We start from the raw sequence: 26591 nt of genomic DNA on the forward strand, positions 1-26591 counted from the left end.
ACTGGCCTGGACACCAATATTTGAGATCGGCTCGGGACATCCTAAAAAATATGCACAGGTAATTTACTCCAATCAGAAGCTTTTCTTCTTACCAATTTCACTGGAGACAAAGGAGACCACAATAAGAACCTTCTCACTTAATACTTTTAAGTATATGGGACAAATAATTGTTTCAAACAATATCGCTAGTTACAATAAATTCCGTATAAAACAGGTTCATACCACCTAAATAACTTTCTTTGGAAATAAACTGTCATTGCAAACTAAAATCAGAGAGGTGGAAATGGAGTTGAGGTTCTGTCTCAGGTCAAAGACTACTGTGTAAGACGTTCGTTTTAATTTGTTTGTTACCCAATATCCAAGTTTGTCAGCTCGATAGCTACAGATATATATATATATATATATATATATATATATATATATATATATATATATATATATATATATATATATATATATATATATTGTGGTATCATCTGCAAATAATTAAACTACAGAAATAAATAATAATGGTAGATCATTTATAGAAACAAAATTCCACAATGTGAGATTTCATTCTTTTCTACTCCACATCAGAGTCGCTGACATTTTGCTGTGACTGAGGCAGAAAGGAGTAAATGTACAGCTCAAACAATGTGGACGGGTGTGTCGGTACGAACAGTAGGAGCATCTGTGTTTCTGGCAGCCAAAAAGGTTGCACCCAGTTGATGTCATAGCTCTACACGTTGATCTGCTAAGTAGTGGTCATAAGCAGTGATATAGAAGTCCATCTGTTCCACAAAGTGAACAAAGTACATGTGATGTTTGAGCGTCCAGAATGTACAACAGATGGGATTAACTGCTAATACAATTGTTTTGGGGAAATATACCTACAATTATCTGCAATTGTAAAAAGTAACTATTCCATCAATTTAATTTTGTTAAATGAATCTGGTGAAAGACTAACAAAACACTGATATCCCTTTGAATCTCAGAGGAAATAAGTACTGTATATACAGGGAGTTTAATGAAGAGGAGTGAATTGAAATGGATGTCTCCTTTTGACAAGTCGAAGCAGAGAAGTATTGCCAATTAATTTTTTTTTCACCTGTTTTTAATGTGATTAAACCAACATCTTACATTCTTCTGTCCCAGTGAAGTCTCAGCCAGCCTTAATGAAACCAGCTGTAATCACGCAGTCAAATTGGGGACAGCAGCACTGGTGTCATGAGACAAACGAGTCCCACTGCTGGCCTGAAACTGCCTGAGCTTCCCGTCCAGGGTCCCAGTTAGCAGCTGAGAAAGACAGAGAAAAAAGAATGACATCACGTTCAGCTTTTACTCTTGTGAATGTTCTCTCTCAGGAACTGTGTCACCGATCACTCACCTTTTTGGAACTCTCTATTAAGAGGGCCAAGTTATGTAACAGCACACCTGCTTACTTAAAGAAGACGAGCACCGCTGAGGTCAAGATACATACTGTGTTTCCCATCGAAATTCTTCATTTTCCATACCTGCTATTTATCACAGAAAATACAAAGCTGCCAGGCCGGCGCTCTGTTATGTAACTTTGTTTAATCAAGCGTGGGGACCGAGGTTCCTGCCAGTGCGAGTCATGGTGAGTCACCTGTTTACAGATTGATACCGTAAGGCACCCACACATCAATAAACGAACATCAATCCACCTCCTGCACACAAAAACTCATCAGCGTGAGGATGCTGCACACAGACAATCAGTCCTTGACTATATTTCTTAGTGGGAAGTGTGCATTATCTCATCTTTCTATCAGCCAGTAGAGCAGATGAGGGTGACGAAACATTACCTAAACACTCTGGCAGCCAATCAAAGGCAACATCTATAGGAAACCATGCATTTGGAGTTCAGAATGATGCTTATGATACATATTAATATCTGCAGCTTTAAAAATAGAGTATATTATTTAAGGTAACAATCATAACTCAAGGCAGTTCACAAACTGCTATGTTTTCATTTTATTTTTTAAGCACAACATGAAACTACTTCAAATCTATTTCATACTATTTCAAGCCAAATATAGTTGTACCAGCCTTTAACACACTTCCAAGTCTTTAAGGACTTCACAAATCCTAAATAAAAACAACCAAACAAGTTGCAGACTACATGGCAATGCTTTTGTAAATGTCAATGCTTGGATCAATATAATTTATGGGCATTTCAGAGATGTTTGACGGTTGTAAAGACATTATCGTTTGAAGTCTATTAACAAGAGGAATCTAAAAAAGCAAAAATGAGCCGCGCAGTGATAAAAAACACATTTGGTACAACAATTGTCCAAATTTTTTTCCGCCGTGTACTAAAGGCGTTTTATGCAGGGAAAATAATCTTTTACCAGCAAGCAAATGCCTGTGCTCAGAAAGGGAGTTACAATAGCTGGGAACTGAGGATGACTCAATCCTACTAAACTGGGGTGGATTTAATCTCCCCTTGAGGGATGAAAGTTGCAGCCTTTCTCTTACAGACACAGAGGATTTTCAAGTGTGTGTGAAGACAAAAGACCGGAAGTTTTTTTAAAAATTCAACCCAGTAAACACATTACATCTACATAACCAAATGTTTTTAATATATACAATTTCTTGCAACACTCCCACAAAATAAATAGTTTTTCTATATTCAAGGAGTCTTTCTTCACCATGATCTTTGGCTCAATGACCTTAATCAACAATAGCCAAAGTGTTTGGGTCCTTTCCCCGGGCTGTTAAGATAGCTGCGGAAAATTTAAGAGGGTCAGAGAGCAGCTCCATTAGCAACAACAGCTCTTTTTTTTATTACATCCAAAACCATTATTGACAAACACTCATATAGACACACAGTGTAGAGGTGAAAGTAAATCACAGGTTTTCCAAAAAAGCAATAACAACATTAATGGAATTTTTATGTTTTACACTTGAATCAAACATCTATAATCCAACACATTCCACCTCTCCAACCTTCAACCTGTTCAATTAGGCTGCAACAGGCTAAACTGATGAGGACTGAAGGTTTTGGGTCACCTTCACGGACAGAAGTCAGAACCTTTTGTGAACTGATGGACATATTGAATGGGGTCACAATGGGCCGTCGCAAGTGAGTTATTTGGTTTTCCTCAAAATCCCACTTCTAAGAAATAGTTTCTACAAGTTTGATCTCTGTTAAAAGATTTATTTACAATGCCAGATGTCCACATGTAGCCACTGTGATATATAGCAAGCTTCACAAGCATTTGTTTTAAACGTTTCACCTTTAATAATCTCAGACGAGGTCACACATAAGTCACAATGTAAAAAAAAATATTTTCTATGGTGTTTATTTGTTTTTATATTTGGCATATAAAAACCTGATTCAAAGCTTTTTAGGAAATCTGAGTGAAATCGGATTGATAATTTGCATGGTCTGTCACGCGTGTTACACAATCTAAGTTATTGGCAGGAACGCTGGCTCAATACCACGAAGATAGGCCACAAATCAATAGTTCAAAGCAGGAATGAAAATGATGACAAGAATGCAATGTGGATTCGATTTTCAGTGGTGAACACTTGTGTCAAATATTGGCAGGCTGGATGACAGAAAGTGTCCGTCTGTAAGAACTGGCATGAACCAAAGCTGAGACGTTGATACTACGGGGAGCAATGTGTTCTCCCTCCCAAAGGATATCATTCATCAGTTGTAGAGCATAAACCTAAATAATGCCAACAGACCAAGATGTTCTGTATTGAACATGCTGAGAAAGGAAGGAAGATGCATGAGAGATGGGAAAAGGAGCAGACGGTCACCAAGGTTATCTCTGTGAGGAGCTTACACGATCTTGAGATCAATATAAGGAATGTCTAGTCTGTTGCTTGTGGTGATAAATTGGTGGTGACTCATATGCCACCATATGATCACAAAGACCTTTTTGACCTCCTATTAATCTTTACACATTCATTTATGAAGACAGGTGCTGGACCATCTGGGTGAATGTAAGAAACTCACAGCTTCCATGTTTGCTCCAGAAGCTGCTTATTGGAGGTCCTTCAATAAAAGTGCAAGGAGAGTTGAAAAATAAAAGAAATAGTGAATATCTATTAAGGCCGAGACAATCACAGAACAAATGGATAAGTCAATTTGACAGTGTTGGAGCGCTAACCCTGTCAGGATCTCAACCACTGTAAAAGCACAATTAATGCCATGATCCTATTCAGTGCATCATAAATGTGAAGAAAACTAACATGGGTTTTTGGAACGTAGATTTCCACCTTAAATGAATCTTTTGCTTGCAAGTTAACAAACAACTTGACATGAATCTATATAATACTCCTTTGAAAAGAGTAATTTCACATTTTTGGAAATTTGCTTATTTACTGTCTTGGTGAGACTTAAATGAGATGAGTATACCACTCTCATCTCTGTGGCTGAACCTAGCAGCTGGTTAGCTTAATTTAGTATTAAGACTGGAAATAGGAGCAAACAGCTGGTCTGTAATCTGCCTCCCGGCGCCACGAAAACTATCAACAAGATGCAAAAAGACAAACAAATACAGTATGTTTGTGTCTTACACAAAATCTATATCTGCATATCCAAGTTACTTTAATGCATTAAAGTTGCAAACAAGACTGAAGGCTGTCTGTTATTCAAATTAAGCATCCTTAATGCAATATTTTGGGTATTCAGGCAAAGAAAAAAGACAGCACTATCAACCACCACCACGGCCAACAGATAAAATTCTGTCTACTACATGTGAAAGGTTTTGATACTTAAAAATGCCTCCTGTGACTTTGCAACTTCCTGTTCATTGCAGTTCCAGCTGTGCTGAACACAGGCCAGTTGATTTCGGAGAGGCAGTCTCAGCTCAGTCTGCTTCTCACTCTAATGTGATATTCTGGAGCAGACAGCAGGGTCCACCTCTGTATTTGCTGTCTGGCCACTACAGTAAGAAGAGTGTGTTTTATTCTCTGGGGTCAGGCAAAGAGGAAACGAATTGATAAAATATTTAAAAGTAAAAAAAGAGGAGCTGAAGTGCTAATCTGGACATGATGATCCAGAACCCCCAGTGGACTGAACTCTGTCAAAGGTTTTCGAACCTGTTGAACTGAGGCGGCCACACCATCTGCCACTGGCCTTAAGACGGAGAGCAGAATAATAATACATATTTCTACTGATACTTGACCTGCAAAATGACTTCATTATGACATTCTATTCCTACATTATGTCATATGAATTAATTGTCTTTTAAACCATTTTTTGCTGTTGAACGTTTCACAAAAATAGAAATCAGATGCATTGTATATTGTTAAACTCATTTCATGCATTTATAGACAATGGCATTTAAACTATCAAGTTAAATAATTTAGTGATTATTATTATTGTTAATTAGGGGAAACTAGTTACTAGCTCTAGCTGCGTGTTAAGTAAGGCTGGCTCATTTATCACTCACCATAGCTGTCAAATGTTAAATTAATAAACACAAACTGTGTCGTAATGCATCACAAGAACCAAACATGTATTTCTGAAAGTTTTGTTTATTGCTGCATAAAATACAGGCTATAGTCCTTGTGCGGTTTGACGAAAAAGTAATGATTTTGAATGGACTTAATCTATTCCAAGATGCGTTTATTCAGGATACCTTACACAGCAGCCTATCTCTGAGTAAGTAACATTATTCACCTTAAAAGTGACACAGCATCAAATTGACATCACTGGCAAACCGTTTTCTTAATTAATCAGTCAATAATTTTTTTTATAATAAATGGTTAGAAATTGTCCATCCCAGTTTCACAGAGTCGATGGTGATATCATTAAATATTTAGTTTCGTCCAACAAACAGTCCCAACCTCGAAGATATAAAATGTAATTTTATATGAAACAGATAAATGCAGAAATTCTTCATATTTGAAAAGCTGAAAGCTTCTTGTCAATTTTGTGTGGCAAAAAAGTATTGCAATGATTAATTGATTTGTTTCGAGCTATTTTTTTTTATTGCTCAACTAATAATTTATAAATTTGTACTGGTTGTGCTGTGCTGCAGCCCTGGGACAAACTCCAGGGATGCTTTTATGCCCCAGTCCATCCATCTAAGGAGTGTGAAGAACTGTTTAAATGCAAAATGTCCACAAATGAAATGCTACAGTAAGAAGGTCTGATGGGAAACCAGCTGCACTTTTTGCCTGCCTGCAGAGAGCAAAGATGATAAGAGACTGACATATGGAGACAAGAATAGCACTGAGCATGAAAGTCACTGAGATGATTCACTTATTGCTCATCTTAGTTTGGACAATGTACATGTTACGTTTTACAGACAGCTGCTTGTGTCAGTAAGTGGTCACAGTCCTGCACTTACTCCAACACAAGAAGTGCAGATGAGATCCAAAGTACTCGAGAGAAAGAGTTCAGAAGCTTATCACTGCCCAAAGACTGAAACAGAAGACAGGGCTTCATTGATCTTAATTCATTCTGATTCTTACGTTGAAATAAAAATAGCACTAATGTGGCTTTCATTTCATATCCTGTTCCAACAAACACACACGTGTATTCATTTAAAAACTGATAAGATAAGAAAGAGTTCACCACTGTTTCTAAAACAGAGGGGGAGCAAAGCAGCACCAAGCGCAATGCAAGAGTCCTTGCTGGTTTCAGACTTGAGCAGTTGTCATTTCCCCGTCCAGTTCCCCTATTATTTAAACAGCAAATGTACTTAACACCCATGTGAGCACCCATCGGCGTGTTGGTCAGGAGCATTGTTAGCGCATTGCTATCTTGAGGCATAAAGCGATTGTGTATTAACCCAACAAAAACCTAATCTTTAGTCAATGATGCAATATTGTACTGTTACTTTAAGGGTGCATTATTAAGAGAGTAACGTGTGCCTCCATAGTTGTGTGCACAAAATGCGTACACTCTGCTCGTTACACAAACATGGACATGCAGCAGCACACAAACATGAGAAAGCTTAAAAATAAAAGGATTATAATGTGAAAGATTATTATCATCTACATCAATCTGTTCAATCTGCACATTAACAGCGCTCTTTCTCACTACTCAGCAAATTCGCTATTATATTAGCAAACTGCCAAGACGCAGGCTCACCTAGCTTTTAAAGGGCATGGGAGATGACGCTGTGATTAATCTATTTCATGTTATACTAAAAACACCTATGAATAATCAAGAGACTAAATGCAAACCCCTTTGAACCAAGCATCTTACTTTGTGCTCAGATTACCTGCAAATAAACGAGCCAGAGTGGGTTTGGAAACAACCTAAATGCACTTGCGTTTCAGACCATGCATCCAGATTGTTAAAATAGAACCAAGGGTGTTTAAGTGTCTTCCTCAAGGACACTTTCACAGAGACAAACTCACTTTAAAATAACTCATCTTCACTTCACATGACCTGATCTTTGGCAAACAGAGACGTTTCCATTGCTGATGTGGAACAACGTAATTGGAGCTATCGTGGCTTGGGATGAGACAGTACAGAGATCTGACTAACCCAAATAGAGCACAGCGTCATGAAGTCTGTTTCTCTAGTCTGACCTAGTAACCCGTTTCTCTAAGTCACTGTTGCTTTGCCTCTGGCTACAGCATTTTTCTTTGTTTTTACTTATAATCCCAAAGCACTCAAGAATCCTTGGAGAAAGTACCTGCGGATAGAGTGTCACGGCCGCTTGTTTTCAGACACTGAGCACAGTTTAGTTTGCCTCCTTCACATGTTATCTCAAAAGAAAGTGTGAAAATACTTCTGCTCAAATTTGCAAATCAACTTTTATAGGAGCACATTTAGGTCCAACACAAGGAAGCTTGCAAAACTTTAGAGGCATACCATATGAAATTCTACCAGATTTTACAAGACAAACAAAGTGAAGTGACAATAAAAGCTGGGACCTCTCATTAGACAGGAATAAACCTGAGGGAATGAACCCCAGAGGTAGATCTGCCTGCTTGATGGTCTTTTAAGTATTAGGGTGGAAAACATGAGTGAAAACTGAGTGGAAAATATGCATTGAATTATCTGTCTGGGTCTTGCATCAGAAGATTCTCACAGCAGTAAATATGGAGAACATCTGGCCCTCAAACGTGGCTAGAAAGCAAGGTGAGCACAGGTTGGGGACACTTTTTGCCAAAGTTTTTTTTTCATAAGAGAAATCGCAGGCTCTGGAAATACAGCTGTTACCATTAGATCACATGGCCTTGGTCTCAGTTAACTTGAAGACTGACCAGCCATTTTCTGGGAATTCTTGAACTTTCAGTCATTTTTAAACATTTCTCTTTTTGCCAAGAAAAGAAAAATGAAGATAAATTGGCATGCATCGATTTGATAAATGAAATCAAGTTTAACTGATGTAGATGCTGCTTCATGAAGTTGAGCCAGGCATGCAATATGTCAGTAGCAGATCTACTGTCTGAGGAACAGAAAATAAATACTAATACTTTTCAGTTAATGTGAAGTAGAGCTTTTTGTGACTCTCCATGCTTGTATATAGGAGCAATTCTACACAGTCAGCAATATTTAGAGGATGATCATATGAGCACTCTTCTGTAGGTGTCTCCTGCTGAAGAGCATGTGATGCAGGTAAATGGACCATGAGTTAGTAACTGAAGAACAAATTATAACCTTCCATTTTTACCACCAAGAGAAGTCATAAAAGTGCTATGGTTGTAATCATAACATTTACTGAGCCTGCATGTCAAGAGACCCATCTCCAAGCTGCCTCCCCCTGACTGGTTTCTTCAAACCATCCTGAAATTCATTAGCAAAAGAAAGTGCCTCAAAGATCCTCTGTGGTGAATGCACGTGAACATCCCCAGCTGTACGCTCCCTGCATTCACATAACTGCATGACAAATGCTGCGTTCAAATGGAACTCGTGAGCTCGTGGTTACAACATGGGAACTTGTCTGCGCCGTATGCTTGGCGTTCAAGGGGTTAAGTCCTAAAACCACGGTTCCTCGGCAATGGCAACATGGACAGCGTCTAGAGGCCACAGAGGTTAACAATTTAGCAAGCGAACAGGGAGATAATGTAATGCAGGAAATGCAGAGGCACAGAGGGAAAAGATGAGGCTGTTGGGAAGATCAACATTTTCCTCAGACATTGGCTATTATCTAAGTTATGAATACAAACGCTACATGACTAAAATTCCAATATATTAGCTTAACATCTAACAAAAATGTATGTTCCATGGCCTCTGCAATTTCCGTAAAACGTCAATAAAGATGTCACAACTCGTGAACTCGAGTTCCGACGTTGTGAATACCACGAGGAACCATTCATATGGACTCCTCTCGTTGTGATGTGTGACTTGTGTCAACTTTAGCAAAGTGAACTTCTGTTGTCTGCTAATATTCAACAAAACAGGCAAAAATGACTGGTGTCCCCCCACAAGACCCAAACACTGTATCTAACTAAATATTAATATGCCAGAGCTCTTAGTACATGTCAGCATCAACATAAGTCTTGCACCATCTTTTAACCTGGATTGAATGAGGATATTCCCAAGAGCTGATTTTCAAGACACGAAGACTTGGCATGGCTCTCTATTCAGTGAGCCCTCCAATTTGATTTCATGCATTTGTGAATTTTACGATTTCTCTTTGCAGGTTTCTGTAGTATGAGTTGGCCAGTAACACAAATCTGAGAATTGAAACCAGCAAAGACCAGGAAAAGATTAATCATAAACAGAAAAATGACATTGTATATAAATTCTGTTTTATAAAATGAACAACTTAAAGTAAAATAATCTATACTCTGCTCTTATTTACTGTAAAACGTTTTTGATGATTTTGACAAATGTGAAAATTTCTATAGAAAGAGGCCCCGTTTGTATTTCTGTAATACTCCCATATATAACACTATGATATAATACAACTATAGTACGTGTTCACGTTTGTATCTTAATTTGTGATAGACATTTTCAGTTTCATAAGATTAAACCAATATTTTAATCTATTAACCTGACACCCGTGGTGGAAAAAAACAATTAAGCCTCAGTTTTTTCCGTTTTTGCTTTGACCGCATGTCCTACCAAATGAAACAGAAAGTACAAAAGTACTGATGTGAAGCGAGCATGCTATGACTGATGAAGTGTGTCTTCAAGCTCCGCAGATCACTGTAACTCAGCCAGTTAATGGCCATGGACCAAACTTTCCACTTGCAAACTCAGAAATCTGAATGTATCATTCTGCTGCAAAGTTGAACAGACTTAAGTTACACAGATGGACATGCAGATTTAAGACATGTGCGTTGAGACGAGAAGACAGTCAACAGGTCTCATGAGACGTCCAGTCGAGGTTGGGATTTTAGATTTTAAAATGCAAATCTACTAGTTTTGAACAGTTCCAAAGGGAAACCATTAAAACAATAAAACATTTCGAAGGGGAACAGTTTCTATGTAAGAAACACTCTAAAGGCTAATAGAGACATTTAAAGGATGCTGGTGGAAGATAGCACTGGAAACATTGATTTTCCTGTCATGGCAATTTAAGATTGACAAAGGTCGTTTCCAGGCCGTCTTTGGTGAGATTCCCTTCACTCCCAAAATGTCTGTGACTAAACTAGTTTAGTTTGACAGCAGAACAAGCAAAGAAAACAGCTTTAAAACCACTATGAGGGGCCAATCTGAAACGTGGAGTAACAAACTGAAGCCTTCAAAGCATGTTTGACATATGACACTCACACAATACCACGCATATTGAATTCTGTCTCGGCTGCAAACCCTTAGACAGAATAGAACAAAATGACACAACACTAAGCTGTATGGGATCTGGTAAAAAATGATAAGGAGTCAAAATAAAAAGGTGGAATAACTGGACTGAACAAGTAGAACCTTGCATACATTTTCTGTCAACTGTGGATCTGTGTAGCTTGTTACAACCCGCAGTCAGACAGTCACACAAGTGGATGAGCACAGTGCACAAAGCAGGCTACTATCCCACAGGGCGGTCGGTAGTCATTATCTGATTGGACTATAAACTGTCTACCTCTTGTTTTACCCGCAGAGAGATTTGGGAGATATTCACTTTAAATGAAAACAGTCATGTTGCAGGAGGCTAACATTTAGTCACTAGTTTGATATTTCTGCAGTGTTTGTAGACACAAGCAGCATTTTGATTTGGTTTGTCCAAACTGAAATTCTAGGGTGTGTACATTTTTGTAGATACTTAGCACTTTGTATATCATGCAGTACATAAAGACAGCTCCATGGAAGCAAACAGATGTTATACACCAGAGCGAAATGTTGAGCCTGTTTATCTTTTTTTTAAAATTATTATTCCATGGCTATTAGTAGAACTTCTGTGAGGTTATTGACAGTCACCCACCATGAACTTTGGGATTTCTGCTGTGACCTCAGCCTGAGAATATCCTACTTTCACTAAAAAACACTTAGAAGTAGAGATGGTGCAGATCTGTTTAACCAACTGACTCCATGCAATATTTGTGAAAGCTATGTAAATATTATTTTTAAACAAGATAATATGAAGTTTTTAATCACACCAGTGTTTACATTAGCTATTTATCACAAGGTGCTCCTGGTGTTTGTACTGTATCCTGAGTACTCACTTTATGTATTACACAATGTTTCCTAGATAAAATTTCAGTAAAATATAAACATCTATTGAAACTTTGAAAGTATGACGACAGAGGTGAAGCTATTTCTTCTTTGACCTGTGATTGACACTGCTCTTCATTGAAACCATTTCATCTTTGCTTTGAAATGTTTTTCCTTTATACCTGTTTGAGATGCTTTAGATAATTAACAATATTTGCAATTAAAATGTCAGTTTGTTGTTCAGGATGCAGGAGAAAAACATTCAAATTGGCAAATGAGAAATTGAGATTTAGAGAAAATTGATTCTTATTTAAGATGATGAGATCATTCAGTTCTGTGAGACGGGACTCTGACTGCATGGCAGAGTTAAAGAGGGATTCTTACCTCTGGAGTGGCAGGGTTGAAAGTCACACTGAGCACCGTGTCCGAGTGTTTCTGAAGTTTGTGGAGGTAGGTGCTGCTTCGAATGTCGTACAAGTAGGCCTGAAAAGCAATGAGACGCGTTAACGAAAGCAGGAACTGCAATCATGCAGACATGTTCACCTATAAGGCTCGATGAATATGTACAAAGATGTGCGTATAATACATACAATACACAAGAAAGTTCAGACTGAACAAGAGGCACATTTTAGTTGCAGTACAACTGTATTAAAAGTCTCTGGAAAGACAGGCAGACACAAACAGATGCAGATTTGCTTGCAGGGATTGCTTCAACTTTAAGGGAAAACTTTGTGCTTATCCTGTTTTGCATTCCAAGTTTGAGCTTCAGCACACACAAAAAAAGGCCGGATCTCAGGAACTAACTGTCCATGATAAATATTGACTGTGGTCACACTGGACACAGCATGTCTGACTGTCTGTCTGGCAGTATTCAGCCAAGGACACATTCTTATCGTTATCGGAACCAATGTGTTCCTTGTAGTTGAGCCCTTGTGAGAGTAGAAACAGAGAGGTTTAGCAACCGGGCACGGCCACACGTTGTGGCCTCTCTCCTCGATGGAGCTGCTGCCAATAAACATCACTGCATTGTCACCCAGAGTGGTCTCCTCTGCCTTCTTCTCCTCATCTCCATGATTTCCATCACAACACACGTGCAGTTAGCACAGCTAGTATTGATTGTTTGGAGTGAATAATCAAATATTCCATCTGAACACTTTGAATACTCTACATCATAGTTTCCTGTAAATATTATGACACTGATTAGAGCAACGGGAGTTTGTAACTGTGTTCAGAGATCGGCTTGACAGTGCGATTTGGCTCATGTTAATATCAGCAATCAGACACATAATGTACAATATCTTTGCCAGAATCAGTTATCCCAACTGCCAAATTCAAATGACTCTGGAGATACGTTCCACTGTGTATGAAAAAAACATTATTTTTAAAATTACAAACTAAATATGGAGCATACAAAAAACTCACCTATTAGTTATCTCATGTTTCTTTTGTATTTTCTGACATTAAATAGTCTAAAATTAAAATCAAAGTTTCCTGATTTCCTGATCAAAGTGCTGGAATAAATGCTTGTGTTAAAGTATTGAACATTTGTGATGCACAAAGCAGTTTCTGAAGGCTGGGTGCTGAATGCAGCTTCAATTATAAACTCTAGAAAATATACAATTTACAAAAAACAGCACTCATGGTGAAGCTTGTCACACACATAGCACACAAAATACTTAGCCCTTTAAAATGAAGCGGTCATTGACACTGACTAACAATCTTAAATGAGCCATTGCTGATGAATTAGTTATTTTCTGCTTTAGTTGTAAAAGCCTTGTTAATCCTCATCTTTGTGGGTGTTAAATGGGTGAGGATTTTACACTCGACTTTGGGTGAATTAAAAGACATTTGCGTGCTGCTTGAGTAATCCTCTTAGAATCAACACTTAACTACTGAAACCTTACAGTAGATTTCTGACTGTTATCAGCTTGTTAGCACCAGTTTTTTCCTGAATACAATCACTACATTTTAAGACAAAAAATTCATTTGCTTCAGTGCCAGGACCACAGATAAAACCAGATGTGGGGATGTTTGTTACCAGACGACGACTCATCAGATTCCTGCAGCTGTTTTGCATTATGCTTCCTTGAAAAAACGAAACAAAGAAGCTTCAAGCGAGTTCTGTCAAAAGGTCCATGGTTAGAGTGACTCCTGTCTAAGGCATATGAAGTGTATGGTGCCTAGATGGGAATTATATATTGGGAGGAAAAAAAAAACTTCCTTGAGGAATGCTTAAATATCCCATGGATCCCCTGATGTATCAATTTGTGTCAACAGTAACTGGAGCGGAGAGCAGGAGCAACAGTGGCTGTGGTATGAAAACTGAATCACCGGGCATACATCTTGATTAATACATTTAAAAAACAAAACCGTTATCTTCTGAATAATCAATTCAACATCAAATTATAAGAAGAGGAAAATAAGGTGAATGGCACATATCTTTAAACTGTATATATAACCACGACCACACTGAAATCATATTCCACTTGGATTGCTTTTGGCCTATTTTTTGGGGGAAAATGTGTAATATGATCTAGGGAGTCTTTTTAAAGTATTCGGATTCCTTTTTTTCTTTCTTTTTTTTCCATGATTTCTTTTTGATATATTAGGACAAGTACAAATGTGTCTGGCTTATGGAAGTCTCAGGGCAGCTACAAATAAATACGATGCAGCTCACTACCGTATACTCTCCCAATTTCCAAGAAACCTTGGAAATGTCCGATCTCGACAGAGATGCTCTCAAATGCTCGTGCTGTGCTGAGTCCCTATACTTAATAATAACCAGCAGCATGCATATATTATTCCACTGCTTTCAACAAGCACGTACACCAGAAGAAAAGAGAGATGGATAAGGAAAAGGGAGGCTGTCTCCTGAAGACGTCTTAAAGCAAGTAGAAGGCACAGTCTGGGAAAGCAATTAAACAGTTCTGCTTCGACATGAATGTTGAATTCGACGTCTTTGGAAAAAGGCTTGAACCCCAGCAAAAATCTTTTGAGTCAACCACAAACAGTCCTAGCCGTAAATAAAGTTCAAACTGACAAAGATATGCTGCTGTTTTCCTGCTGTCTTTCACCTTTACCAGGTAAGTTGTATTAGCAGTTTTAACTTGTGTGATTGAGTTGAGTAGACGGATAAAAGAGAGGAAAGAATTCCAAGCCTGGGGTGCCACACAAGAAAAAAAACATGGCAGGGGAAGGGGGGTGAGTCGATATGGGAGAGATCTCGGAGATATGAGGGGGCTAGATCATGAAGGCCTTTGAATGTGAGGAGGAGACTTTTAAAGTTTATCCTTTAGGTCACAGTGAGCCAGTGAAGCTGGAGGAGGAATTCTGCAGTCAATGACTTTAAAAACAATCTTGTTGAGGCTTTTAGACAACAACATTTCTATTTCAAAACCTTACACAGCTCCTTAAATAATGTTTTTAATCATTTGTTCATCTGTTGATTATAATATACATGTGGCTTTGATGGGCAGCCTCCCTAATTGCTTTGTCACCTTGTTCAATTTCATGGCAATAAAGAAAATTAGGAATTGTCATGGTAATTACAGTGCACTGTAAAGAAACAAACAAACAGATTACTACTTACACAGTTATCCTCAGAGCCTGAGGCAATGAACCGGCCGCATGGTGAGATGGCTGTCGAGCACGGATGGCAGCGATTGACATGGCTCTCATAGCGCCGCACACAACTGGGGAGGAGGTGCACACAGTGGTGAGAAATGAATGAGGTTAATAAACTCAAACCAACTTGATGTGAAAGAGTGACTGAATGTTTGACTGGTTAAAACATCACCACTCACAGATTGTATTTCTTAAAACCAAGTTTTACTGGGTCGCTGTGGGATTAAAATCAATTTACATATAATTCCTGTCTTGTCTTATTCCAATGGTCAATTATGAATACATAATAATTTGTATAAACTGATATCATTTAATCTACTAAAATTATGTTACCCAGAATTCTGAGTACCAAGAAAGTCTGTTTGAAGTCTATGTTGAAGTGATCTGTTGACAATCCAACGCATTCATCTACGAACTGTAAGGAGAATGCCACTCTGCAGACTTCACATTTCGAACCAGCTGAGGGCAAAGATTTGAGCATGACTCAAGCAAAACAGAGGAAAGAGAGCGTAGTAAATGATGAATGGCCCCCCTCACACAACTTCTGTGCTGTTTCATTTGGTTTGCAACAGCATGTAATGTCTTTACAATACCACTCACAGTCAGCTAAGCCAGTGTCTCTATACGGGCTGGCATGTTGGCAATGAGGACATGGCTTTGACATTCACATGCTAATGTCATTAAGCTGGACTAAAAGTAGGTCATATTCACTGGTGACCATAAAGAAATGTGATATAGCCAGTACCAGTGAGCTCTTGAGACATACATGAGGTGGACATAGGATACACATTACTGTAAAATGCAAGTTAATGCAAGGCAATAAATTCAAACTTTATGGAGCCAATGTTTAAATGTCATTAAGACTGCACCAGAGAAGTGTTGAATTAGCTCTATGGAATTTTCTCTTTTCGTTAGTTGTTGTTTTCCTGTGGTATTCATTTGCATTATTATATTTTGTATGGTGTATATTTAATTTGTCCAGTATAATGTCAGCGTGCTGTCAGCTCACTATGACATCGGCCCATACAGCCCTCAAAACAGTAAGTTACAAAGTCTTGCAGCAACTGAGAACATGCTGCAAAAAAGGGACAAAATATATATTCTTCTGTCAAGTCGTTAAAGTGTAAAGAACCCCTTACAGACTTGTTAATGATAAGCTAGCAAATGAAAATTGGGCATGACTGACTGTGTAGCCAATCAAGTGGGAAAAAATAGAGGCAACAAAATGAAGGCAAGACAGCCCTTAGCTTTGAGTGTAATGATGATGGACAACTGCAAAGCGGTCTCCAGAGAGAGAAAATGCAATGAAAAACAGCAGAAGTTTTGGTAAATCCTCCTACATTTGTACAATTTCACTTGAATTCAGAAATATTGAAACACACACACACACACACACACACACACACACACACACACACACACACACAGACAGACAGACAGACAGACAGACAGACACACAGACACACACACACACACACACACACACACACACTCTCCATGTTGTGTGAGCGATCACTATTGGGCATTTTTCTGATGACTAACACAGGCTGCACTGGAGGGTCTGTTCCTGTTGAGTGGGAGCCTGTGTGGTTACTGAATCCATCTGGGTAGTCATCAAGGTAATCAGTCGGCTAATCATAGCTCATTACTTGCTGCCAATGTTCAACTGTTTCAGTGCGTATCAGGTGAATGCTTTGCTCTTTCTTGTAGTATTTTTTTATATTCAACGCAGACATATTGATATATTTATTCACCGAATTTATTGTGAAGCATTTATTTATGAAATAAGGGAAGGTCAATCTGATTTAAGGGGATAACATATCTGAACTAAAGAGGAACCATCTGCTCCCTATCTTTAGAATCAGCATCTGAAAGGGTCTGATTGTAAAGCATGCTAAATCCTGATGTGTACCCATTAACTAGAACAGTGCACACTAAAACACATTCATCACTTTGAAAATACAAGTGGAGAGTGAAGGGTGGGGGATTTAAAAAAAAAAAAAAAAAAAAAAAAAAAAACTTTAACCAATATAGTGGTTCAGTCAAATGGAGTTGTGTGTCTGATTATGAAACTAGACTGTGCTGCACAATGGTCGTGGTCATCACTCATCTTTATGAAAAACAAGTCCTAAAAAAAACAACAACATTAATTCATGACATTTTCTTGATAAAATGGCACTGATCGGGCAAAACTGAAGCTGTCAAACTAAACGTGACTTCTTATTTCATTACGGAGATTTGTGAGAGAATATCCTATTATCTGCCTATCGGCTAAAGTTCTATTTCATGGTGGTTTTCTCGTGCTTAAATTAAACATCACTATAACAGTTAGGAATAGGCACTAACAACAACAGCTATATATATATCTCAATATTTCATTGAAGTTCATTGAATAGTTTAAAGGGTCAGTTCAGCAAAATCACATGAAAAATAAACAAAAAATGTTTCTCTGCAGCCAGTCTAACACAAAGATGAAAATAGAATTTTGATTGCAATGATCAAATAATCTGAACATTATATGTAAAAACACATAAAAACAATGTGTTTCCAGGCATGTACTTCAGTACTTACTTGTTACAACATAAGTGATTCTGATGAACATAAAACCTGGAACTTACTTAATGACTTTCATTGGCTGCAAATCTCACATAAAGAGAAATACACAGAAACCTTCATTTATATGCTATAACTCATTTTGTGGTTTGCACTAGCTACTTTGAAATAATAACTGGAAAAGCTGACAAAATGAAAAAAAAAATACTCGACATATTGCTTTAATGCATCCATGTGTTTCACCTCAGAGGAACTGCATCTGCTAAAGGATGCTTAATAAAAGCTCTCAAAACCAGGAGTTGACCTGGAAACGAGGCACAAATATTTATCAGATAGCAGTAGGGTTTTGATGGAGTCTGGGACGCAGAGTTAAACATGGAAGCAGTCTCAGACATGAAAGAATGAAATACTCAATAATACCTTCTGCCGGGCCAAAAAGAACATTGTGAGATCCAGAAGGGCCTTCTTGAATTATCTGCCTAATATGGATATTTGCTGTGCAGAGCCAAATAACAGCTTTATGCTTTGGAATTTGAACAACTGCCGATTCACTCATCAACTGAGGAATGTTTGCGTAAGAAAAATGTTGATGTAATTTGAATATAAGGACATTTTGCACTCTGTACTTGGACATTTAATGCTCGGAGGTATTTGACACATTTGATGAAGCAGCTGAACAGCCAGTGTGAGGGCTCAAATAAGTTTAAGTGGACTCATATTTAGGTTGAATTCAGATGTAACATGTAACATTTATGCCAAAATAATATTCTTTCATAATGACAAAGAAAGTTGTTCCATACAGCAATATTAGCCAATGTTCAAAATGTCATGGAAAAAGCAAAGGAATACTTTATTTGTTGTCTCCATTCAGTAATTAAATACCAACAATATTGTGTTCAGGGGTTTTGAACATTATTTCCTTTCTAGAAAGTCTGAGGAAACTATATAGATAAATAGCATCTTCCTTATACTATTTTCTTTTTGACAGATTTTCACATTAAAAGTGCATGAATTACAATTCCCACAGAAAGTATTATATCAATACGAACCTAAGTGTACGCAGGTCCCAAATCTTCAGACCATCGGTAACTGCACTGGTAAGGAAGAGGTTGCATGAGTCTGGAGCCTGGCTGCTGAACACGGATCCCTTTAAAATATACACGATAAATAAAACTGCTTAGTCAGCACATTCTTGACTGAAATTGGTTGTAAATCAGCTGCTGTTATTGTCCAGTCCTGGAAAATTATTTTTCTGCGTGTCCTGTATTGGCAAAAACTTTTCACATTATTATTCCAGGTAGCATATATACTAATAAAAAGAAGGTGATATTAAAAACAATTGAAGCACAATAGGTCTGGATAAAAATGCAATTGAAGAAAGATTGTCATTAATCTGTCTTTTGTATTATTTTCCATCCTTTATCTACCACAATGAGATTGGCTGCAGCTAAAAATGTTTCCACTGCATATCTTTAGATAAATTCCATATACGCCTTCCAAACCAAGTTATCAGATGATATAGTGAAACGTGTGAGTGAGGGAGAGGAAAAGAGAGGAGCGGTGGGGGTGTTTTTTGTTTAGATTTCCATTAAGAGTGTGAGAACGGGAGTCTGAGAGGGCATTTCCAGTTCCATTTTCCGAGAAGTCCTCTGCTCTGATGAGTTCCAGGTGAATTTTGCAGAAGAGGCGATGGAAATTTGAAGTGGGGAAAGCTGCCTCTCATGCTACAGTTCCTGATGTTTGGTTTGCCTCGGGACGAGAAAGCAAGAGGGGAGGGCAGAATGATGTTATGTGAGCAGTCTCCGGGCAGGGGCGATCCCTCTGATCCGCAGGTACTAACCCAACAGCACCCAAAGGCCCATGGGCACCCAGGCGGAGAACACCATGTTGACGCAATAGCCAAGCTGAAACAACACACCGCTGGCTTTCCACAATGTATAGCACACACAATAGCTGGTGTGACAAAGAACAGGCACCTCTGGGCTGAAGGAATATGGTCAGCTGTGTGCTGAAGAGTGAATCGCAGCTGAATGGGTTAATGTACTTAATCCAGGCCACTAGCTGCAGTGTATCCAGCTAATCCAGGCTGGCCTCAGTGTTAGAGGTCCAAATACAGAAGTGAAGGCTCAATGGGTACAGTGATCCCTCTCCCTCTCCCCCTCCCCCTCCCTCTCCCTCTCACCCCCACCACCAGCACACACGCACACCGAACAAACTGCCACGGCAGCTCCTCCTCCATTGGACGGATCGAGGCAAAACATGGAAGTACGCAAATACATCAAAATGGATTCATTGATGACGTGATGTTTACTCTGAGGGATTCTTGTCTTTCGCCTTCTGATGTGTTTCTACCCGACTTGATTCAGTTATCTGCGGAAAGATGGAGGAAATAGCTTCCATTACCACCACATCTATAATCAAAACTGGTGCCAGAGTGCAGCAGCAACACGTGCACTGTGTGCGTCAAAAAACGCGTCTTCGGTAATGAGTGGTTGTGATTGTGAAAAGAGCTGCAGGCTTATTTTCCACTGTTTAGCACTCAGCAGAGGATCTGAAGTCCTTGGACTGACACACAATGCAACTGGGGCACTGTACACAGGCAAGCTGACAAGCACAAATGAAGCGTCTTTGTCTTGGTCCAGCCAACACACAACACATAACCCCTCTCATCATTACCTTATGAACACTGTTGCCACCTCCGGCTCATCTGAGGTTTGAAAAAGAGTTGAAGGTTCACAAATTTTACCCACGTTACTCAAACACGGAGAAGCTTCTCTCCTGATCTCCTCGTCTTTGTGCTAGACACAGACACGCACACACTCCATATTTTTATGATGTATAGTAATGTATAGTTTTGTTGCCGTTACAAAGCTGGCACGCAATCATATGACCATACATGTAGAGAACCCATGATGCTCATTTTACTGTAAAATGTGATGAGATAGAAATGGAAAAAATATGCAGAAACAGACTTTAATGTATGGTTTTTATAGTTTCAATTTGAGTGATGCAATAGTCTTTGTAGCACTATAATGGCTGTGGATACAGGCCCAAACTGTCTACTTGTAGGACACCAGCAAATTGGGTCCACATTGGTTCAAGACAGTGATGTGGAAGTAAAGCCACATAAACCCAAACTGCATCATGGAACAGCATTACTGCAAGGCCATCATCCAGCATGGAATATCCTCCTGCCATCCCCTATGGCAGTCTTAATCCTAATGCACCAGGGACTTATATTCAAGATGAATGATACTGATGATGGCACGTCCTGTCTGTCTGTCATGGAAGCTTTTGGATAACCATGACATTTTTTTTAACCATGACCTTTTTTTTTATTCACACCACAAACTAACACTTTTATTCCCTCAAAGACGAACTGTGGCTTATGTAACTCGCGAAACCCTCATAGATTTCTTATGCAACCGTAAAACAACTGCCAACTAGCAGACCCTTCAAGAATAAGATGGAAGATGGGGCTCGCAGTACCAATTGATGCCAAGCCAAGCAAATTCTTTTGCTGTGTGGGTTAGGTCTAAACGTCATTCAGTCTGCGTGCGGAGTGATGAGATGTCTCTGCCTCTATATATTCACAAAGACCAGAGGTTAATGGAAGATTTAGTCAAACTACCAACTAGAAAAACTCTGTGAAGCAGATTTATTAAAAACTGAGAGGAAAAAAATGATGAGTCTTAGAAAGTGTTTGTTTTTTAGTAATTGAAATCATTTTAAAGAAAAGTATCATTTTCGGGATACGAGTGCACATGGTTTGAAGTAAACCTTTTAAGAATAAAAGAAGGAAACAGTGGAACAAATTATAGTATGAAATAATTTTGCAGTTTAACAATCACACTCACATGACTTCTTCAGCTGTTTCCAGTTTTCCTAAAAAAAACTATTGAATTCTGTTCCTCTGGGGCAGGGGATACTGCCATCTACAGCTATTTCTCCAATGTCCATTGAATAAACTGCTGCTCTGTACATATTGAAATTCATTATTCTGTACATCACCTCACATTTTCTGTCATTGACGCCACAACTTAACAGGATAATATGTAATCTTACATATACATACAGAGGATGGAACATTTTAGTTCCTATTTGGTTTAGTTTGTTTTGCCACAGGAACATTTAAATGGCCTCACCTGGTTCTGTGTGATGCAGTGGACAGCTCTGCTGTGGGCATCAGGCAGCTCTGAGGCAACTGTACCTTTGTTCATGTCAAATACTTGTATGGACCGATCTGAACCACACACCAGGACAATATCTGAAGCAGCTTTTAAGCGAAGTAATGACATTTATTTTTCTCATCTAGGACATTTATTTTCTGTAGACCAGCTTTCCAAAAAGATAACGTATTGTATATTTGATCAATGACTTTCCCATATTCTTCATGGCCAGTATTAGGGGCATGTACCTTGTTGTTGACAGCCTCTATCATTCCATGCTATGATACAAAGGCATATCAATTGTAAAGGTTAGTGGTTACCTGCAACTTTGCAAACCATTATTTTAACTTTCTAAACAGTCTTTCATGGTCATGTTTTTTACATTATCTGACTAGATCTAACTCCTTTTAATGATACACAAAATATCATTAAAATACATATGCACACAGAGTATAATATATAAAATGTATTTTTTTTATGTGATCATTGTATTTTTATTTTCTATTTGCACAAAGGTGTAAAACTATTCCTGACAGGATCTCCCGCACTCCAATGCACCTCTGTTCAGTGCATTTATTGGAAAGTAAATGCACTATAAACACTAACAAGGGGTTGGAATGCAGACATTCCTAAAAAATTAAAGACACCAAATGATTTACAGGTATAATCAGCTGTGGAAGCCCTCAAGCAAAATGTGTGAAGACTTTATGAAGTGCAGACTGATTGCTGTTGTTGACATGAAACTTGTCCAACCAGATGCTCAGAGTTAAAAAGGGATAGGTTGACTTTGTCAGCATAAGTTCAACACTTCCTGCTGCAAGAACAATAACAACAACAAAAAGGATACAAGAGAGGAAATCATTGATTGCAGACAAGGCAGTGATATCTGTTGCTGATGTTGTTGAAAAGCATCTTGCCAGTTTGATGACACTCCGTTGTTGATATCTAAGAAGAAAAGTCGTTATTAGCATCATTTTCTAAACCAATACAGATATGTATATGAGCAAAATGTTCACATAATGACTCAGCCATCACCTGTCTGAGCTATACAGCTGTAGGACCTCAGTAAGAGGCACTACCTTAGGCAAAGGATTTCTGATTTCAATGTTTACTGATGGACAGCTGATGTGTTTCCATTCCCAAAATGCATCACCCAAATAACTAGAGGAAAAACATGAATAGGCAACATTCACTGCAAGAGGAGGGTATAGAGGCCCCTTTATTGTAATTTTCCTTTCCTCCAGAAGAACCTCTGACAGCTTACAGTACACAGCAGTCTTGGGTGGTAATGAGTGTCAGCAGTGTCTGCGGTAGCAGCTAAATAAAGCCAGGCCCCCATCAAATCAGTAACAAAGCTAGTGAGCAACTCTGTCCGCTTTCTAAATAGATTACATACATTTTAAAACAAATTAATATTTTTTCCTCTGTCTATCTGTACTGCAATTTTGGCAGAGTATTTGTATTTGCATCAGAAGTCATTATTTTAATAACTGACTGAGTGAAGGTGAAAAGTGGCAGATTATTGGTTTGAATCTCTAAAAAATGGCCCAACTAGCCTGAAAGTGTGCTTCATGTTCTTGGAAGAAAAAAAAAAAAATCACTTAACCTTTTACTGTTACTGTTACTGTTTAGAGGCAAACAAGACTGGTCCTATTGTGCAGCTTTAAGCAGCAGATATAGTATATCCATACAGAGATGGAATATAATATTTCTATCACATTTTCTTCATAAAATTTCCACAATGTTTGTACAGGCCAAGAGTACACTTGAAAATCATACAACACATGCATAACTAAGATGTTAATACGATGAGTTGATGCATTCTTTGAAGCCTTATCAGTAAAGGTTTTTCCTGATTCCCCATAGTTACGCTAAATAACAAGCACTTTTACTCAGCTGTATAAACTGAGATTCAACTTTACACCAAAAGAAAAATATTTACCACAACTCTACTGGTCTAACTGTTCTTTACAGTACAGAGCATAAAACTTCAATGTTAGAATAATATATTACATATGAATGAGTAAAAACAATAAAAAAACAAAAACAACAATAGCTAGTTTATGTATCACTATTTATGTCAGCGTGTATTCATGTAAAATGACTTGTGATTACCTTTTTATGTCGTCACGCGTGATGTCCACATTATACAGGTACATGTATAGAGAGGACCCAGATGCCAGGAGGAGAAATTTGTCGAGGTAATAAAACTGAGCACCTCTAATTGGTTTGGAGAACGTATTGTTGTTCTAAAAGAAGGAAAATAGAGACAAAAAAAAAAAAATCAAGCTAATATCTTTATATTATGGACACATTTGTGATGTAAGAATGTATATTACAAAAAAAAAGACATAAACTACTTTAATGCAATGAGATGAATAGCTATGAAGAATATTTTTCACCAATGTTTTTTTCTTTTCTGATTTTCTTTTCTAATTAGTAACATCCCTTGATGCAAAGGGACAGATTGAGAAAATGTTTGATTCTTAACAACTTTGCCCAGCAAAAATCTCCATATTGACTGGATAACCTAAATTCACAGCTGAATTTTGAAATAAGGAAAAAGCTGTAATACTTAAATATTGTACTGTATATGTATAGCTATTTTCTCAATCTAATGCACACAAAACCTTCAAATGTGAAAGAATAATCTGCACACAGCAGTAGGCTCACCCCATTAAATAAACAATAAACTTGTGGTTATTCATGGGAAACTATGTGAATCTTGAATGTTTGCTCAATTCTGATATCCCTGATACATTTTTGCAACCAAAATCTTCAGGCTTTATGTCCTCATAGTTAAAAGACACAGAAAAGGAGACTCAAAGAATCTGTTTAAAAGGACAAAGGCATTAACTGAGGAAAAGGCATCCTCATTAGAAACACTTTGGGTGGGAAATTAACTTTGTTCTCCTTAAGCCTCAGAAGAATCTATCAAGTTTATAGAAGCAAGCAGACGGGCTATTGAGCTTTCTCTGCCCAGCTTTACACATTTTCTAACCTACCAAATATCAGACATGTGGAGACTTCCAAAGACAGAAGTTCAAAAAATATCATGCGGTCATTTGAGGTTATTTCTAGAGTCTTCAAGTATAACTGTGCAAAGCTATTTGTACTTCTGGCTCACCCCATCATAAGCTTTTGTCCCTGAAAAGACTTGCATTTGTTGCCAAGTTGTTTCACAAGAACTCCAAGCAGTCAAAGACTGTAGACCCAGCCAAGCTCAAAACAATCTCACTGAGTGAGGCGAAGCAGGGATGGTTAGCATCAGCTATGAGGAGACCTTTGATTTTTTAAGACAGACCATTGTTTTTACTTGTCATGGGAAGGTAGACACACTTCTGACTGTCTCCTTAAATGTGATACCCAATGAAGTAAGGAGGGTCTGCATATGACCACATGGATGTCCTGAATCTAGCAGATGCTTTGAATGACAGAGTTGCTGTCACTGAGCCAAGAAATACACAATTTCACCATTCTATCACTTTAGCTTTCTTGTTTGTTAATTCCATCAGGCTTATTAGAAAAGGTGAATTTAGCCAGTTTTATATCAATATGTCAAAGATACGTTCTGATAAAGTCATAGAAATGACCAAATGGAAACGCTATTGGAGAGGTGTGCAATGACTGAGTTGTTAATGCATTACAGACTAAACAAATATGATCATTTTTGCCTCAGCTGAAAAGGTTATATTTTCAGTGCGCCTGGTTTGTTTATTTGTCTGTAGGATTACAGAAAAACTACCTTCTCAGATTTTCATAAAAATTGGTGGAAGGGTGGAGCATGTGTCAAAGAAGAAACCATTAAATGCTAGTGTATTTTGAATCAGGGATACATATGTACTTTCTCGAGCGTAATGCAGCAAGCTGTTGTTATGGAGCACTCAGGGACAGTGGTTTCATAGGAAAAAAACTGGACTTGTATTTACTGTGACATCACGACAAATGTAAATATACCCAGACATACAGTATGTACTATATAGTGCATACTTGGGGATAATAACAAAATCAAAAATCACAATACTTTTGACCAAATACCTCAATATTGATATTGCAACGATACTGTAGAAATGATGATTGGTGATTTCACAAAATATTTACATAATGACATTTCCGATAAATAATCATCAGTAACGTGGATTTAATGACTAAGTGGGTGAAGGCAAACAATAGAACAGTGTGGTAAATTCAGAAAATGACATCTCTTTACTGTAATGCCCCTAAAACCAAGAAAAGACAACTATTGTGCCAACTCACGATATTACAATATGTAAAATTTAAGATGATACCTAGTCTCATCACAATACAATATAAAATGTCGATTTTCATCCAGTTCTACTTTATTGTGTTTACTGTTGCAGATTTGTATATCATAGAGATGTTGTCTGCACTCTCTGTGTGCCCTTCTAGTCTACAGCATCTCATATCTGCATTAACAACATAATGCACTCTTTCCATTACCATCAATGCACCACGCATGTCTTAATATAGTGTGCAACTTTTAATCCAAATTGGAGACAATAGACTCTCAAGAACATCAAATATGAACATTTGGCAAAACGCTGTGGGTACGAATTCAGCCACACTTGAATGACAGAGAAACACGAGGAATACATCATTCCAGCAATCACAGCCATCATTAAAAACACAGTGAAAAATGTGTATCTGTTTTACTTTTCAACAAATTTTAGTTTTTAGAGCGTTACAGCGAGGACATTTTTGTAACATGA

The 26591-nt window shown here is 38.0% G+C and overlaps 1 protein-coding gene across 1 annotated transcript in view; it reads right to left on the reverse strand.

Annotated features, from left to right (window-relative positions):
- Positions 1 to 528: 528 nt before the first annotated feature.
- The window catches only part of wdr27 (WD repeat domain 27), a 41706-nt gene continuing 15643 nt past the window's right edge, over positions 529 to 26591 (reverse strand). Inside the window, exons 18-24 of the mRNA XM_069144076.1 lie at positions 23977 to 24110; positions 22709 to 22806; positions 21838 to 21959; positions 18742 to 18839; positions 15105 to 15207; positions 11900 to 11998; positions 529 to 1275 (exon numbers count right to left, since the gene is read on the reverse strand). Coding sequence (XP_069000177.1) covers positions 1171 to 1275; positions 11900 to 11998; positions 15105 to 15207; positions 18742 to 18839; positions 21838 to 21959; positions 22709 to 22806; positions 23977 to 24110 — 759 coding nt within the window. The 3' untranslated portion in view covers positions 529 to 1170. The remainder of the gene's footprint in view (positions 1276 to 11899; positions 11999 to 15104; positions 15208 to 18741; positions 18840 to 21837; positions 21960 to 22708; positions 22807 to 23976; positions 24111 to 26591) is intronic.

Source organism: Embiotoca jacksoni, unplaced genomic scaffold (assembly GCF_022577435.1).
Source record: "Embiotoca jacksoni isolate LCO1_2020_lvr unplaced genomic scaffold, fEmbJac1.0.p SCAF_12, whole genome shotgun sequence".
Lineage (NCBI taxonomy): Eukaryota > Metazoa > Chordata > Actinopteri > Embiotocidae > Embiotoca > Embiotoca jacksoni.